At 40.8% G+C, this 17,357-nt stretch overlaps 1 protein-coding gene across 3 annotated transcripts; it reads right to left on the bottom strand.

Annotated features, from left to right (window-relative positions):
• Positions 1-1,378: 1,378 nt before the first annotated feature.
• LOC138812087 (vomeronasal type-2 receptor 1-like) lies at positions 1,379-16,289 on the bottom strand. Of its 3 annotated transcripts, XM_070000025.1 has the most exons (7): positions 16,057-16,184; positions 13,439-13,469; positions 12,744-13,052; positions 9,325-10,188; positions 8,368-8,598; positions 4,193-4,316; positions 1,379-2,361 (listed from the first exon to the last, which is right to left on the bottom strand). In XM_070000025.1, exons 2-7 carry the CDS (start codon positions 13,442-13,444, stop codon positions 1,379-1,381), a joined length of 2,517 nt encoding a protein of 838 aa, XP_069856126.1. In that variant the 5' UTR covers positions 13,445-13,469; positions 16,057-16,184. The 3 variants fall into 3 exon arrangements, with proteins under 3 accessions (XP_069856126.1, XP_069856125.1, XP_069856127.1); XM_070000024.1 differs by lacking the exon at positions 13,439-13,469 and having other exon boundaries at positions 12,744-13,035; positions 16,039-16,289; XM_070000026.1 differs by lacking the exon at positions 13,439-13,469 and having other exon boundaries at positions 12,744-13,078; positions 16,046-16,169.
• Between the last annotated feature and the right edge of the window lie 1,068 nt (positions 16,290-17,357).

Below are 17,357 nucleotides of genomic sequence, written 5' to 3'. Positions count from 1 at the left end.
GTTTCATATTTAGTTATTAATTCTCTACTTTGTTTTGGTCTTATATTGTGTGTTTGGGGGTTGTTTTACCTAAATAATATCTATATCAGGAATTCACTTTGACCTAAAGTGTGAGTAACTGTTCTTCAGATTACTTAAAATGTTTTCCATTATTGGCACAGCTAAGGGTTTTGTCAAAGGCTTTGAAGATTGTCCCAGAATGAAGGAAAGTTACAGTGATGGCGGAGGTCAGATAAGAGAGTAGAAATGCCATGTTCTACTGCAGCCACTTTCCTTGGAGGATAGGGAAAGGCACACATGCTTTTTTTGCCACCTTATTTGTATTCTGAGGGGCTTGTGAATGTATTTTGAAATTCATATTCCTCTAAATAGCTACTTTTTTGCCATCTTGTCCTTGATTTAGTGAGGTTTGATTTATCCTCATCTGTGCTGGCTTCCCATGTCCTATCACTAACTTGAAAATAAATTGTGTCTGGCTCCTCTTGCTTCTCTGTAAGGAAGTGGAGTGTCTCACCTAACCTTCTGTCCTTAAAAGTTTCATATTTAAAAGACTAAAAACATTTCTATAACATTTCCTCGTGGGACTCAAATTCCAGTTAACTCTGTGTGGTCAGAGAACAGATAGTTATCATTGAATTTGTTCCTTAAATCTCTTGCCTTCAGATACTAGCTGTGGCCCAGTATTAGCTGTTCTGCCACCAGGATCCTCATGTATGATCAATTTGACTGCTGAAGTGACATCTTCATGTCATTTTTTAGGAATGAGTTGAAGCTCACACAGAACCCTTATTCCCCTCCAGGAAAGCCTTGGGAAGGGGGGCTGCCTCCATGGAGGAACTTGTCTTCTACTATTATATTACCATCGTTGCTGTTTCAGTTCCTCCAAGATTCTTTGTGTGCCAGAAATCTTGCAGGAATTATCTCTCAACTTCCTGATCCAAGGGAAACTACACAATGTAATTTTTTTTCAACCAGAGAGCTCTCTACTTTGGAAGACACATTAATAAGATACGGAGTAGAATGTGGTTTTTGGTCCTTGCTGGGTGAAGGTTAACTCCAAATCAGATATCCACTGTTTAAGACCAAAATCAGTCATGAGCCAGTATTTTTCTCTATCATTTTAGATAAGTTGTATTATCTTCCCCTACAAAAAAAATCCTAATAGAATGTTTGAAGGAAACAGGTCATCATTTCAGGAGCAAGAGGTATTCTAATTCATGTGAAATGGAATGGTGCAGAATGAAACTACATTTACCATACTAGGACTATCCCACTAGAGCCCCCATCCTCTGTATTGCCCTCAGCATGGGCAGATGCCACACAAGCAACCCAAATGCAAGTCACCCTGAGGCTTGGCAGGATAGGTGTCCTGCCCATGCTAGTCATCCAGAACTGTGGACACGGCAGTCTCATTCCGCTCACTGCTCACAGATGCAGACGTCAGCTGGATGCTCTTATCTACAGTGGGCACTCTTCCCCCAACTGTCTCGGCTGTGTTCCTCTTTGGTCTCAACAAAATGATGAAGCACTTGGGAGCAAATATACAGCCCAACAAACCGTAGCTGGATGCCAGGATGGCAAAGATCTCCACGGCCACTTTGAATTTGCCTTTGGTGCTCAAGTAGGCGGGCACAAAAGAGATCCAGATGATGAAGAAGGCCAGCATGCCAAAAGTGATGCATTTGCCTTCGTAATAATTATCTGGCAGCTGGCGAGCCACAAAGCTGCTGAGAAAGCACAGGAAGGCCAGCAAGACGTCGACCCCAAACACGACGCACAAAAACTCGATAGAACCCTCGTTGCACTCCAGAATGATCTTGATCACCTGAGACTCCATGTTCTTGTACACCCTTGGGGGGCGCATCAGCAAGTAGGCGATGCATATGCCAGTCTCCACCAGCACGGAGAGCAACACGATGAGCTTGCGAAACACAGGGCGCATGGAGAGGAACCGAGTTTTGGAGGCAGAAATTCTGTAGGCCAGGAAGAGTGAAATGGTCTTTCCCAGAATGGAGGAGAGGCAAAGAGCAAAGCCCAGGGCCAGAGTGACCTGGCGGGCCCTGCAGGACCAGGTGTGTGGCTTGCCGATGAAGATCAGAGAGGACAGCATGATGATGAGGAGCGCCACCTGGATGAGGAAGCTCAGCTCCCGGTCATTGGCCTGCACCAGGGGAGTGTTCCTGTAGAGCACATAGACCACGGTGACCGCCAGCGCCACCAGGGACCCGAGGATGGACAGGATGACCAGGGTGAAGCCCAGGGCTTCGTCATAGGCCAGGAATTCCACCTCTTTGAGCACACACTTGCTCCTGTCTTCATTAGACCAGTAGTCCTCACCACACTGCGTGCACTCCCTCTCACCTGGTGAAGGAACGAGAGTTCACTGCAGGGCATCTGCTGGTTCTAAATAGTCCAGAACAGCCCAAGGCTGAGAGTGGGAATCATTCAAATCCATAATGTGCAACATGAGAAATGTATCAAAATTATGGTGTTGAAATCACTATAAAGTGTGCAACTATTGTATAGCTTGTTTCTTAATTTTAGCCTTTCCTTCACTTGTCTTTCTAGCAACATGTTTTCAACTGTCTACCAAAAAAGGAAGTATTGCACTGTAAACCTGCATGGTCACCAGTGTGGTAATTGCATGTATGAGTGACACTTTCAATTGTATTGTGACTTAGGTTAGTTAAAACACTAGTGGTTTTAGTTGGAAAGAATTTTGTCCTGACTTTATCTTTTCCTTTTTCAATTTCCAGGTACAAATTTTAAGAATGATGTGTGAATGATTGGGGATACGTCTATAAATAGAAACAATACTCTGTTTCCTTTTCCTGAGGCAATTTTGGTGTATTACTTGGCTATAAGAGAAGTGACATATAAGAAAAGGCTATATGAGATGAGTTTATGCTAGATTATGAAATAGATCATTACTATTCTTTGGAGAATTCAAGATTTGAATTCCTTTTTGATGGTTTCTGAGAACCGACCTACACTTTTCTAAAAGTAATTTGTCTGTGAATAGTGTGACAAATGAGGTCCTGGGGTTGTTGGGTTGCATTGTGCTTTTTTGGGGGGGCACTTTTTGGATAATTCAACATAGAAAAAACTATTATATAATAATCAGGTGGTGGTGGCTCATACCTGTAATCTTTGCTACTCGGGAGACTGAGATCTGAAGATTGCAGTTCAAGCTATCCTGGGCAGGAAAGGTCCATGAGACTGATATGTCCAATTAACCACCAAAATACCAGAAGGGGAGTGGCTCAAGTGGTAGAGCAGTAGCCTTGAGCAAAATAGCTCAGGGACAGTGCCCAGGTCCTGAGTTCATGCTCCAGCATGGATACACATGTGAAAATGTTCTCTTCCACATTTCCTGGTGTTGGTCATTTGTCAGGAGATATATTAGAAATAAGAATAAATTCCTTCTATATGCTTTATGTGACTGTGTACTTGAGGCATAAGGAGAACTCGTACTAAAAGCAGCAAATTAGCTGTGATTAAGAATTCATGAGCAGCAGTTATAGAATCGTTGTACATTATGATTCATGAGTACTTATGGCCTTAAACTCAACAATGTTGTTATTTCCAAGTTAGAAATAATTCAGTAAAATGGCAATCCTATTACTAGTGTTTAATATATTTCAGAAACATAATTTAAAGATATTCTTGAATATAATTATTCAAATTCACATCATACATTTGGTATTACCCTTACTTTATTGCTGCAGAGTTTTTCTAACTTGTAAGAACTTTAGAAATTAATGCCAGTGTTACATTTTAGTTTCGGCCGATAGCAGAGTTTAGACTCAAAATGCTTCACACTTGATCTTTTTGCTTATTTGCTCATAGCTGATGTTCTGCCACTCGATCCTTGTCTCTAGTCCAGGTATTTGCTGGTTAATTGGAGATGGAGTCTCTGGGATTTTTCTTTATGAACTGTTTTTGAACCATAATCTTTGTGATTTCAGCCTCCCAAATAGCTAGAATTGCAAGCTTGAACCACTGGCACCCAGCATTGTTCTGTTGTTGTGTTTTGTCTTTTTAAATAATACCAGAACATTCATGATTTGATAGATTTTTGTGATGTTTGTTACACATTATTCATGTCTTTTTTTTTTAACCAAAAAGGTCTCCTAGGATCTCTTTGACAGTTAATTGCAATTTAATGTCAGGAGAAAATAAATATTTGTACCTGGTTTTTCTGACACATGTCCATCAGCACATGGGATGCAATCAAAGCAGCAGATGGGTTTCCCGTGACGAATCCCCTTGCGGGTCCCGGGAGGACACACGTCAGTGCACACCGAATAGGGAATCTGGCAAAGATGTGTGCAAAGATTTTCAGCTTGCGTTCTTTGTCTCTGCCATTGTGGGGCTGAAGAAGTAGTGGGCTGGATTCCTGTGAAGCTCTGCTGAACTGGGAGATCTAGGAAAGCTTGATGAATGGAAATTACACGGTAGGGAGCCCAGAGAAGACTTTCTGAAGGCAGACCTTGTGGATGATCCCAGAAATGCAAAACAAAATCTAAACCTTGAGAATTTAGACCAGAATGAATGCATTTGGGACTCTGGGGAAGGGACACTTTGACAGGTGGGCTCCAGTTATGGGGAGTACCTGTCACCCAGGGAATCACCATAGGGAGTCAGCAAAGCCATCCAAGTATAGTCTTAAAGCTTTCACAGCCAAGCAAGCACGTGAGGCCCTGACTGCCAGCACAAGTTCTAGCAGAGAAGGAAAAAAAAAAAACCTGTGAAAGAAAGTTGGTGTTTGAAAAGAAAAATAATACAGACTAATGTTAGCCTTTCTGACTCTAAGGAAGAGGGGAAAAACCTGTATAAATAAAATTAAGAGATGAAAATCAGATATCAGCATACACACCAGTGAAATCCAGAAGATAATGAGGGAACACTGACAAATTTATATCCCCCAGACTAGAAGATGTAGAAGTCGCTTCATATCTGAATGCACTCGATTACTACAGTTACCATTAGAGGATAAAAGGACTTAACAAGATCTGTAACAAGTATTGGGTTTCCAGCTGTAAAATATTAGTTCCTAACTAAAAGGAAAAAAAGACTAGGACCTGGCAGATTCACAACTCAATTCTATAAGACTTTTTTTTTTTTTTGGGTCCGGTCGTGGGGCCTGAACTCTGGGCCTGGGCTCTGTCCCTCAGCTCTTCAGCTCAAGGCTAGTGCTCTACCACTTGAGCCACAGCGCCACTTCTGGCTTTTTTCTTTTTGCTTATGTGGTGCTGAGGAATCGAACCCAGGGCCTCAGGCATGCAAGGCAAGCACCCTACCACTGAGCCACCTTCCCAGCCCCTCTACAAGACTTTTAAAGAACAACAAACACAGTACTCCTCAAACTTCTATATGAAATGTAAAGGGAAGGATCACTACCAAACTCCTTTTATGAATCCAGTATTTTACTTGTTTCAAAAGTAAAGGTCATAAGAAAAGGAAATTACAGTTCCTTCTCTTTAGTAGACAAGGTTTTTCAATAAAATATTTGTAAACTGAATCCAACAACATAATCAACAGATTGTACATAAAAAAGATTGGATGGGTACTGGTGGCTCACACCTGTAATGCTAGCTACTCAAGAGGCTGAGATCTGAGGATCGTAATTCAAAGCCCAGGCAGGAAAGTCCGTGAGACCCTTATCTCCAATAAAACCAGAAAACTGGAAGTGGTGCTGTAGCTCAAGTGGTAGAGCATTTGCCTTGAGCTGAAATGCTGAGGGACAGTGCCCAAGCCCAGAGTTCAAGCCCCACAACCCACACACAAAAAAAGTAAGCAGTAGCTTTTCTATATACCAGCAATGAACAGACTGAGAAGAAAGTATCAGTAGAATTCCATTAAAAATAGCCTCAAAAATACCTAGGAAAAAGCTTTAATCACAAGGGAGGTTAAAAAACAAACAAACAAAAAAACTACAGTGAAAACTATAAAATGTTGAGGAAGGAAATTGAAGAAGATACTGGAAGATAGATCTCCCATGTTCATGGGCAAAATCAATACCATGAAAATGGTTATTAATGCAATACTTATCAAACTGCCTAATTGATTCTTCATAGAACTAGCAAAATCCTTAAATTTATATGGAAGAAGAAAAATTCCTGAAGAGCCAAAGCAATCGAGTTAAAAAGTGCAATTGTATCACAATACTAGATTTCAAACCATACAACAGAGCCATAGTATGGGATAGCATGGGACTGGCACAAAACAGAAGATCTCTAAGTAAGCACATGCAGCTGCAGCATCTGAGTTTTGAAAAAGTGGCCCAACACCTAGCTGGAGAAAAGATAGGCTTTTCGACTAATAATGCTGGAAAATTGGGAGATCAACATGCCAAGACTGAAACTAGATTTGTATCTCTTGCCTTGTACTAATATCAGATCAGAGTAGATAGAGATTTTACATAAGACCTAAAACCTTGAAACAATTGTAGGAGCGAATACTAGAATATATCTGCACATCTAGAGAAAGAACTAGAACATAGCAAACGGTGGAGAAAACACTGAGTGATACCTGCACAGATAGTGCCTTTCTGAGTAGAACTTCACCGTTCAGCAAATAAGGTCTAGGAATGGCAAATGGGATTTCTGTTAAACTAAAAGGTCAGTGTACATTAACTTTCACTGGATTGGGTGTATACCACATATGTATTTGTAATTGTGGGATGCCATGACTGTCTGAGGGGATTGAGGGGAAAGAGAATGTTTGATGATGAACAGTACTGACTGAAACACATTGTATCTGTGAGTAAAGACAAAATTAAACTCACAGAAAGCTGTTACTAACAGTCCTTGTTCATTTGTTTTCTGCAGCAATATCACTATTAAGATCCTGTGAATCTTCCTTTTAACTTACTGTGGCTGGTTACCACTCACTGAATGACAACTCCAGGATGCAGCGGTTTGATGATTCCCTGGTTCCTATGCATATATAGCAGTATGTTCAGAAAAGTTTGCACAATGTATTATTAGAGGGCAGTGAACTTTTTGTAGTGCTATTAGTAAATGTCTGTTATATTTGTATTGAAATATATTTGAAGCAACTAAAAAGACTCTGCACTAGAAGAAAATAATCACCAGAGTCAAGAGACAACTCTATCCGGCAACAGGTTAATCTCTAGAATATATAAAAAGCTCAAAACTAATCCTCCCACATAATCCAGTTAATAACTGTGGAAATAAAATCGAACAGACCATTCTCCAAAGAATTACAAATCGCCAGTAATTGAACAAAAAGCTATTTACTGTCCATAGCCATAAAAGTAATGAAAATAAAAATACACTAAGGTATATCAAATCAGTCCTATCATGATTGCTGTCATCAAGAATGTGAATAACAATTGCCACTTGCTCAACTATGTCCCAATTTTTCCTGTGCAGAAATGTTCTAGTGTTTACCTCTGGCCAGTATGTGGGGGAAGCAGTCCTTACACACTGTTGATGGGAATTGCCACTTTGGAAATCAAGATGGAAACTCTTGATGAAACTAAACTCAAGCTACCATATATTCTTGGACATATAGTCAAAGGAATTTAAAGCACTATACAAGAGGTTCTGTAGACCATATTCATTGCATCACTGTTAACAATAGTCAAGCCCAGGTGCCTATCACTAGGTAAATGGATTAAGAAAATTTGGCATACATGTAGAAGAGAGTATCCAGCCAAAGAAAAGAATGAAATGTCATTTGCAGGAAAATGGATGAAACCAAAATAATATATTAAATGACAGACACCAGACTCTGAAAGACAAATCCCACATACTTTCTCTCATTTGAGAAATGTAGATCATAAAAGTAGAGGGATAGGCCTGGTACTAGTGGCTCAAAGCTGTAATCCTAACTACACAGGAGGCAAAGAATTGAGAATCAAGGTTTAAAGCCAGCATGGGCAGGAAAGTCCATGAGACTCTTATCTCCAGCAAAAAGCTGGAAGGGAGTTGTAGTTCAAGTGGTAGAATACTAGCCTTGAGTGAAAAAGCTAAGGGACAATGCCCAGGCCCTGAGGTCAAGTCCCAGTACTGGCACAAAATAATAGAGGGATATGAGTGGAAAATGAGGCTTTTGGGAAGGGGGAGGGAAGGAGAAAGAGTTGAAGGGGAAAGGTGAAGGTACTGGGAAGGGGGCTTTGATCTGGTTATATTGTATATGTCATGAAACTCCCATGATAAATGTTGAAAGAATTTCAAGGGGACACCAGGAAGGATGAAGAAAATAGCAGTATCTTGTATTTTAAGTACATCAATGTACATTTTGGGTATGTATGAAAATATTCAGTGAAACAGTAATATATGCTACTTTAACAGGGAAAGGAGAAAAACAGTACTGAGGAGAAAGAGTAAAACTAACCTTTGATGATTCTGTGTTCCAAAATATTGGTGACTCCTTTTTGAAGCGGAGTTCATACTTAGATTCTCTGAAAGTATATTCTCCAAGCTTTACGAAGGCAACTTCTCCATTATCATCTAATTGCCAGTTTAGAATATCATAGTTTCCTTCTTTTATATCTCCACTTTCATCAAACTCTATTTTCCTTCCATCATGTGTTGTAAATCTAAGACTACTTACATATTCCGTCAGCTAGAGACCAGGACAAAAATGGGACATGCAAATCATTAAGTATTCACTTATCTAGAAAGCAGAATTGTGCAAAGAAAACAATTTCAGACTCATATTTAATTCACAGTATTGATTTTCTTCTTCTTTTTTGTATGTATGTGAAGATTCAAACGTGAAGGATGTTTTCCAAACAGATGTGCTATAAATGTAAAGTGCACATTGGATCACATTTACTTTAAAAAGAAATGTGTTAACTATCAAATAAAAAATTTCACCTTAATATTGATGAGCGATCCTTAAGTGGAGGGTCATACAGATCTTTTTTCTTTCCAATTTCTTCTGGATAAAATGTAGACATACTAGGCCCAAGAACTGACCTTAAAATAAGTGGTAGAGCACCATCTCATGGATGGTGAAGTAACAAGATAAAGGAATGGAGGTACCTAAGCTCCTCTGGCTTACGATGTAAACTTTAAATTTCTATTATGTGCATAGGAAAACAAAACAAAAACCAACACAAAAAGCAGTCTGTGTAAGACCGTCTTAGGTGCTTTTCTATATTTACAAAAATCCTAATGATTAGTCTATTAACAATTAAGAACTGAAGGAGTTCATTTAAGTTACTGGGGAATCCTTTTAGTTGGTCATCATAGGAAAACATCTACTAAGTACCATAGCAACCAGTATATTCAATGGCATGGATTCTTGTAATTCCAAGCTACATTGAGAGAGGAAACAACAACTTACTTCCTGTGGCTGAAAAGTAGGTATATATGGACAGAACTGGTCTGGCCCTTTAAGTTCCTCACATCTGCTGAGCTCATCCAGGGCATAAGCAAGAGTATACACAGCTTGTCTGACGTTGTTTGTGATTCTCAGCTGAGACACGTCCAGGTAGGTATTTTTAAGATCTTCCAGCCTCTCCTCTCCAGTACACAATTGATCAGATGTGGCCTCCAGTCGGTCCTCTTTCCCAGTCATATTCACTCGGTGGTCCAGATTATAAGGAACACTGCTATTGGGCCAAGTACAGTTAAATGCTGTCTGCCAGAATTCGATGGTCAGGACGTCATTTGGATCCTTGCTGGGATGCACGTCATAAAGAAATTCTTTCAACCCCGGGATGACACTTCTTGGCACTGCAAACCCAATACTTCCACCAAAATAGGGGAAGTATTCAGGCTTTGCCAAGAGGGCCGAGGTGATCCATGCTTCGCTCGCTATCCATGTCCTGTCTGTTATGTTGTGGTACACCATCTCCAGCACGAAGGGACTGAGGTCCAGATCAGAGGCATACAGCACGATGACTTTGGCGGAGGAGCCTTTAATAGCATTCACAGCCTTTTGCATTTTCTCATTGGAATAGACTTTGGGGATGGTTTCAGAGAATGCAACGCAGAGGTTGGCACTCTCCAAGTTTTCTTTAAAAACTTTTACACCATATTTTCCATAGTCGTCATCAGTTGCAATCGTGCCCACCCACACCCAGCCAAAGTGCAGGATAAGTTTCACCATGGCCTGGGACTGGATAGTATCACTGGCTATTGTGCGAAAATAACTTGGAAACTGGAATTCATCACTGAGAAGTGAGCAGGTAGAAGCATAACCCACCTACAATTGGAAACAACCATGCACTTATTAGAAAACAAAGCCAGTGGCACAATTTCAGGTTGTACTTACAGACTGGGATGTAAGAGTTCATCCTTTGTAAACACATTTAATACACAAGCACACCCCTGGACCCCTCCTTCTAGACACTGGTGGAAGGCTGTGGACACATTGGTCCCTGCCACACCAAAGGGCTTGGGAAGGCTAGTAATGATAATGAGGACATTAAGACGGGATCACCAACCGGGCTGCCATCTGCTCTTTCCTTTATACTCTGTGACACAAATTGGCTGCCTTGAGTCCACCACTTAGGGCTACCCTCCCATCCCAAATCCCCTTCCTATAAAGGATGGAGCGAGTGATTCATAATCCATTTCGTTGTTCCACTCTTCCCTTTCCCCTCCCTCATTCGTTCATTCTAGTTCTCCCTCTCCAGTACTTTCTTTCCTCCTGTTTCCTTTCTTTGCTCTGACAGAACTTCAGAGCATGGTGGTCTTCGCTTGAAAAAGAGGCCAGGAAATCCCCCTTTAGTGCTGGAGTTAAGCCATGCTCTCCAGCAAATCTCATGAAGGCTCTTGTTTTAAACACACACCTGATAAATGAGGTGTGATTTCATATCAAGTGGTGGGCAGTCCTAGTGTGTATTCTCCATCTTGTAAAACCACAAGTTCCTAACCATTTACCATGTTGCTGCTGTGGCTCACCCTCGACCTCACCAGCTCTACCTCAGAGAACATACGTCACCTCCCTTGTTCCAGCAAATATCACTAATAAGCCACCTCCTTCTGTATTATAATTCCACAGCTTTGCAACTGTCATTTCCTTCAAAACGAGTCCTGTGTTTTCTTTCCCCTAACTCTTCTATCCTTGTTCCTTTGGGTCAAGATTACATTCTAGAACCACACTTAACAGTCAAAGTTTGTTTGAAAAAAGCTCAGGGATAATACCAACACCCTGCATTCAAGCCACAGGACTGGCACAAATACATATACATATATTCTAAGGAAGGAGCTGAATGAGGCAAGGATGTGTAGAAAGATGATAATGTTATGCATCAATTTAAAACAAAAATTACAATAATGCCTAGATTTATAGATACATAGATATGCTTTTATAACTAGTTAGCATAATAAAAATAATGCAAACTTAAAATGACAAGAAAAATTCCATGTAATATGTGGAAATGCTTATTTGAAATACTCTTTAAAGTTATTATAACGATATAAAATTCATGTGCACAATTGCCATAGACATGGTGAACATTATTCAGCATAGGGTTGTTTTCGTTACTGGATTTGGCTTATGATATTAATAAACCAATGAAGCATAAAAATAATGACAAAGAATAAATAATAAACTCGACTATGCAAAAACTTAAAAGAGCTTGTGTGAGGATCAAGGATACATCATTTTTAATTCTCAGCAATTTACCAGTGTGAGACCTTAAGTAAGTTTCTTACCTCTTCTGACCCTAGAATTCCCTAATGTGGCATTTAGATAATGATTATGAGGATGCTGAATTTAGGAATTGCTACCTCTGATGTGAAAGTGTATGTCCTTCTCTTCAGGATTATTTCAAAGTGTTAGGGGAGAAAACCTTTCTAAAGGTTTCTAGCCTGTGTTTTTAACCATCGTTGGTGTTAGTGGAAGACAGAACTTGAAACATTCAGAGTTGAGCTGAGCTGACCATGTAGTTCACAGCAAAGTAATGGACAGAATCAACCTCTTCTCAGTTCTTCAGTACTTCCCATTCTTCCTGTTTGAATTCTCTAATAAATCCTTTGCAGATCTGCATGGTGGGGGATGTAGCTCAGTGATAGTGCCCTTGCCTGGCGTGGGAGGGTTGGGGTGTGATCCCAGGCACCCTGGCACATATGGAAAAACAACTGTCTTAAAAACAATCTTGAAAAATCATGCAAATGATACGTCCCTTACCTCAGTAGTATGAAGGAGTTTAAGCACCACTTACATTAATAATCCCTAACTTTTGACTCTAATGACCAACACTTGGAAATAATCATAGATCTTTTTTTCTACTTACTTAGTAATCTTTTCTAATTCCATCTACCTTCATGATGGAACGTGTCATTTTCAACTCTCAATAGATATTATTTTAATATTAGGATCTCCCAAGTTGCTTTGATGAACATTTTTTTTCTAGGACTCTGCCAGTCTGGCAGTATATGAACCCTTAGGGTCATGTATCATTACCACTAATAGGCATAAAGATCATCACAAGTACAGCGTCATCTACTGATCAATCAACGAGTATTTTTATCCATGACCACAGTATTGCTGAGTGTTCTGCCTACCGAGGGCCAAGGTACAAATCACTAGACCCACCACCTCATCATTAAGCACAGGAGTCTTAGTCTTGTCTCACTAGGCAGTAAATCATCCTTGCTGACAGGACACAGGAACTGGGCTGGCATCCTCACGGCACCCCTGCTTGCCTCTATAACTTAGCCCAACCTCCCCTCGGCTCCTTGTTTGCTTCAAGATCCACATGCACAGGTTCTGTTTGTATATGGTAAAAACAGCACAATATCCTGAGATACCTGAGGCAAAAAATACAGCCCTAGCACTCTTGAAGCAGCAATCGATAGGGCTGAGCCTCCTGATCCAACAATTCCCGCCAGATAGGCGCCGGTGCTGTTTCTCATGTTGGGTTTGTTTTCTTCCTGCCCCGTGAGCATGACCAAAGCTGACTCCATTGCTTTGGACACGGTGCAACACGTATCAAAGATCTGATAGCCCAGAGTGTGCTTGGGCAAAATGTCCTTCCTCTCATTGATCTCCTGGATGGTATGGATCATGGTCTTCATCCAGCGGAATCCTCGAAAGTTGAACCTAGAAAGGAAATCACTCTCGTAAGGCACATCAGTGGGCAGGGCTTGGATACCAGGGTGCATTTTGCTGGAACATCATCAGGTAACGCAGCTTACTGAGCTTGCTTTTATTTAATCACTGATGTTACAAAGCTGAAAGATTCAATTATGAATTGTATTCACTGTGACTGAATATATTAGGAAGGAACTTTTTATGTTGTTGCAGATCATTGGTCTTGAACTCAGGGCCTGGGCACTGTCTCTGATCTCTTCGGCTCAAGGTTAGCCCTATACCACTTTGAACCACAGCACCACTTCCTGTTTTCTGGTGGTTAATTGGAGATCAGAGTGTCATGGACTTTCCTGCCAGGGCTGGCTTCAAACCGTGATCCTCAGATCTCAGCCTCCTGAGTAGCTAGGATTACAGGCATGAGGCACCAGCTCCCAGATGCCTGGCTGGGAAAGAACTTTTTAATGTTTCTTTTGGGGGCTGGGAATGTGACTTAGTGGTAGAGTGCTTGCTGAGCATGCATGAAGCCCTGGGTTCGATTCCTCAGTACCACATAAAGTAAAAAAGTAATAATAAAATTATATTTAATGTTTCCTTTCCTTTGTGTCTTATGTGTTGTAATATTGTGAGATGTAGATGTATCTTTTCACAGAAACATTAATGTTTTCTTTTTCTGATTCTTCATAAAACCAGACACCCAGGGATCCCCAGCACCCATTCTCCCTGTGTATGGAAGTTCCTCTTGTTATAGAAAGTTCTTGTCTCTCTTCCTTTACTTTGTCTTGTTTTCTTCTGACACTGATTATAAAAATACGTTTTATAGAAGTATCTACGTACTTAAATGTACTTAAAACAGTACATTATGCTATATATACTATGACTCCAGTGACATGATTTTTTTCCTGCCATAGATGGATTATTAGAGATCATTGATGATGTCCATTTGCAATAAATTTGTCTATTCAGTGAAACTACATTGAAAGTATGGGCACATTTCCATCATTGTGCAATTATAATTAAGAAATTATATAGAAGTTAAATATAATACTGAGATAGGTAGTAAACAAAGTGAGTTCTGCATACATTGTATATGAATATGTGCAGAAGGACCGACAGAAATTTTCTATAATGAATACAGATCAATTACTTCAAGGGTTCTGCTTGGGATGATTTTGCTTCCAGTCATTCACTTCTATCAACATCCACAGTGTTATTAAACAGGATATCTCCTTTCTCTCAAAAATGTTTCTAAATCTTAATCTAGACAAGAATGAAAATACTCTGTCCCTGTTCAAGCTCATTGTCATTCACAGATCTGAAAAATAGTTAAAAGTAGAAATTTTCTTTTTATATACTTTAACTGATATATAAATAGTATATATATATATAACTGATATAAAAATAGTATTTTCTAAAATTATGAATTTCTGAACCTTCCACGAAGGAGTGTTAAACATTGGGTGGGTAGAGACAAGAGACATTTGCGACTATTGTTAATGATATAGAACCATAGAACCATTCTTACGAAGTATACTGAAAAAATTAAAATCCAAGTAGTAACCAGTCACATAATTGATTTGGGTAATTCTGAAACAAACCATGGTCAGGGAATTATTTTTTAATGAGATGTGCTTATCACCAGTGTTTCAAGTATAGGAACTATGTCATATTATTCTTGATAGAATTTATGTTTACAAATATGTATATAGGCTTTTCCATAAATAACTCTGGGAAAATGACTTTCAGGTGCTCTAGCCAATAGTGGAGAACAAATCAATACATTTTATTTATGTAAATTAGAGCCACACACTAAGAAAACCTCCAAATTTTTGCTTCATCTCACTCTGAGGGTAGAAATGAAGACTTTTGATAAATAATGCATCGACTCCAGCAAAGCACATATATGAAGTTGCCCTTTCCTCCTCCTCTTTGCTTTACTCTCAAAATGGAAAACAATTCAAAAGGACTACAATGGTGTAGTGCTTTATTCAAAGGAAAGTTGATTCTTCCCTCCAAAAACATCTCAAAACACAATGTCTGAAGTAAGATGAAAGAGGATAAATTAAAATCAGGGATTTTCTTTTTTGGTGTTGGGGATGGAAGCAAAACTTCATGAATACTAGGCAATAAAGCCTTTTCCCCTCCCCTCCCCTTCCCTTCCTTCTCTCTCTTCTCCTCCCCTTCCCTTTCTCCCCTTGCCTTCCTTCTCTCCCCTCTCCTTCCCTCTCTCTTCTCCCCTCCCCTTCCCTCTCTCCTCTTCCTTCCCCTTTTCCCCAATACCACAGAAGAGTGGTAATAGTTTTAGTTGGTTTGAATTTCTGGGATTTTTTTCATATGTAAATTCTGTGTGTGTGTGTGTGTGCGCGCGCGTGTGTGTGTGCGCGCGCGTGCACGCGCGCGTGCGCACACACACTACGCAGACGTCTATCATAATCCATTCTTACTTTGCCTACAACAGATCACTAGCAAACCTGATTTTTGACCAGCGTGGATTCCCTTTCCTGACAGGACCCCCAGGTGGGCACCACAGGGCAGAGGCCTTCCAGCAGCTGAAGGAATCTTGACATCAGCCTCAGGTCAGAAATTCACCAGTGCCACACACTGAACATTTTCACTGCTTTAGCCAAGTCACTGAGCAGCCACACTGCAGAGCTCTCAGTGTAGCTCAGAGCTGAATGCAAACACCAATCAGGGAGAGTCTGCTTAACAGGGTCTGGGATGCAAAGCCAGTCTCAACCTCCTATCAAGTTCTTGGGTGAGCTCTGCTGCTGCTGCTGGCTGTGTACCCCCCTCTGAGGGGTCCCCTACACCATAGGAAACTACTCTTCTGACACACAGAATTGGGAAACATCCACTGGACCCTGAGCAGTTCTGAGAATGTCCATCAGGGGAAGCTGAGGTTTGGGAACCTGAGTCCCTGACTCAGGTAGAATCATGGCTCCAGTTGGAGACTCAGGCCCTGCCCACCACTCCTCACCCACACCTGCAATTGATGACAAGACCTGAACAGCTTACCCTTCACATTTGGCTGACACTGGCTCCAAAATAGACTCATTTGCTGGGATGGTCCTGGAGTGAATAGGAAACAGACCTCCAATAACAACAGAATGGTTTTTGGCATCCACATATCCATTCAAATCAAACTTGCCCAGCAACCTGCAGGTCACTTCCTCCTCTTCCTCTTCTTCTTCTTGGCCTTTAGTGCCCAACTCGGCCCATACAAACAGCAGAACTCCCAGAACCAGGTATGTCCTTCTGCTGGCCATCTCAGTGCCAGTGAGCAAGGCGAGTGGTATTGAAATCGCAGGTGTTTTCATGAGGCTCCTGGGTGGAGCATCACCATGTGCTCATCCCACTGGGCTTGGCTTGCTGCTACTTGCTACATAATTGTCATGTCTGCCACTCACAGCATCTCAGGCACTGACAATTTATACATCCAGATGAGTAGAATAATAGTAATTCTGAGAAGAGCTGACATTCCTGTCTTGATTAGCAATAATCCTCCATGAGCTTTTAATAGGATTCACTTCCCAGGTGTCATTCCCTTTGTAGATTCCTTTCCTGGTTATCAATTCTAGCCTTATTTATTGTCACCTCAACAACCATGTGGGAGCTTCTCCGTCCTCAAAAGTGAGGAAGATCTTCCTGCTTTTTGACAAAGTACCAAAAGAGGGGATTTGGGCCTGTCATTTTCTTTCAATTTAGATAAGAAAATTAAGAATAAAACATGGGGTTTTAATAGACTGTCATTTTGATTATGTGTTCTACAGTTTTCTCTTAGTGTAGTGTTAAAATTCACTGTGTCTGTGCCTTCTCATCCGTGATGAAAATGATGATGGGCTGCTGTGGAAAATTTGGTTGAGTTCATGAGAGATAATTAACGTGTCACTCAGGGCTGCCTCTCGCTTCACTCCAGGTGAGGTTCTGTCCTAGGCTCGCTGTGTGGCTGCATCCTATCACTGGTTCTCTCAGGTACTTGTTCCTGCCTCTTCCCCTTCCTTTCCCTCCTCACTTCTCCCTCCCCTCCCCTTCCTATTCTTCCTCCCTTCCTAGCTTTTTTCTTCTTGTTATGCTGAAAGTTAGACTCAAAGGCCTCATGAATGATGGGCAAAATCCATTCTGCTATATCTTGAGCCCTTTCCTTCTCAATTTCTTCACTGGCCCTACTCAGAAACATCCCCAGAGCTGAAAAGGTGGCTTCGTGATAGAATGCTTGCCTGACATCCATGAAGCCCTGGGTTCCATTTCAGTACCACATACACAGAGAGCCAGAAGTGGTGCTGTGGCTCAAGTGATAGAGCACTAACCTTGAGCAAAAGAAGCTCAGGAACAGT

Source organism: Dipodomys merriami, unplaced genomic scaffold (genome assembly GCF_024711535.1).
Source record: "Dipodomys merriami isolate MVZ:Mamm:240054 unplaced genomic scaffold, mDipMer1.0.p SCAF_56, whole genome shotgun sequence".
Lineage (NCBI taxonomy): Eukaryota > Metazoa > Chordata > Mammalia > Rodentia > Heteromyidae > Dipodomys > Dipodomys merriami.
This window is presented reverse-complemented; position numbering and strand designations above follow the sequence as displayed.

Bases quoted from the DNA above. Each gene is read 5' to 3' on its own strand.
- LOC138812087 (XM_070000024.1), bottom strand. From the start codon at position 16,289: ATGGCCAGCAGAAGGACATACCTGGTTCTGGGAGTTCTGCTGTTTGTA. The intron at 10,189-12,743 runs GTATCTCAGGAT...TTCCAATTGTAG, and splicing joins GGCTGTATTTTTTGCCTCAG to GTGGGTTATGCTTCTACCTG. The intron at 2,362-4,192 runs GTACAAATATTT...TTCCTTCACCAG, and splicing joins ACATGTGTCAGAAAAACCAG to GTGAGAGGGAGTGCACGCAG.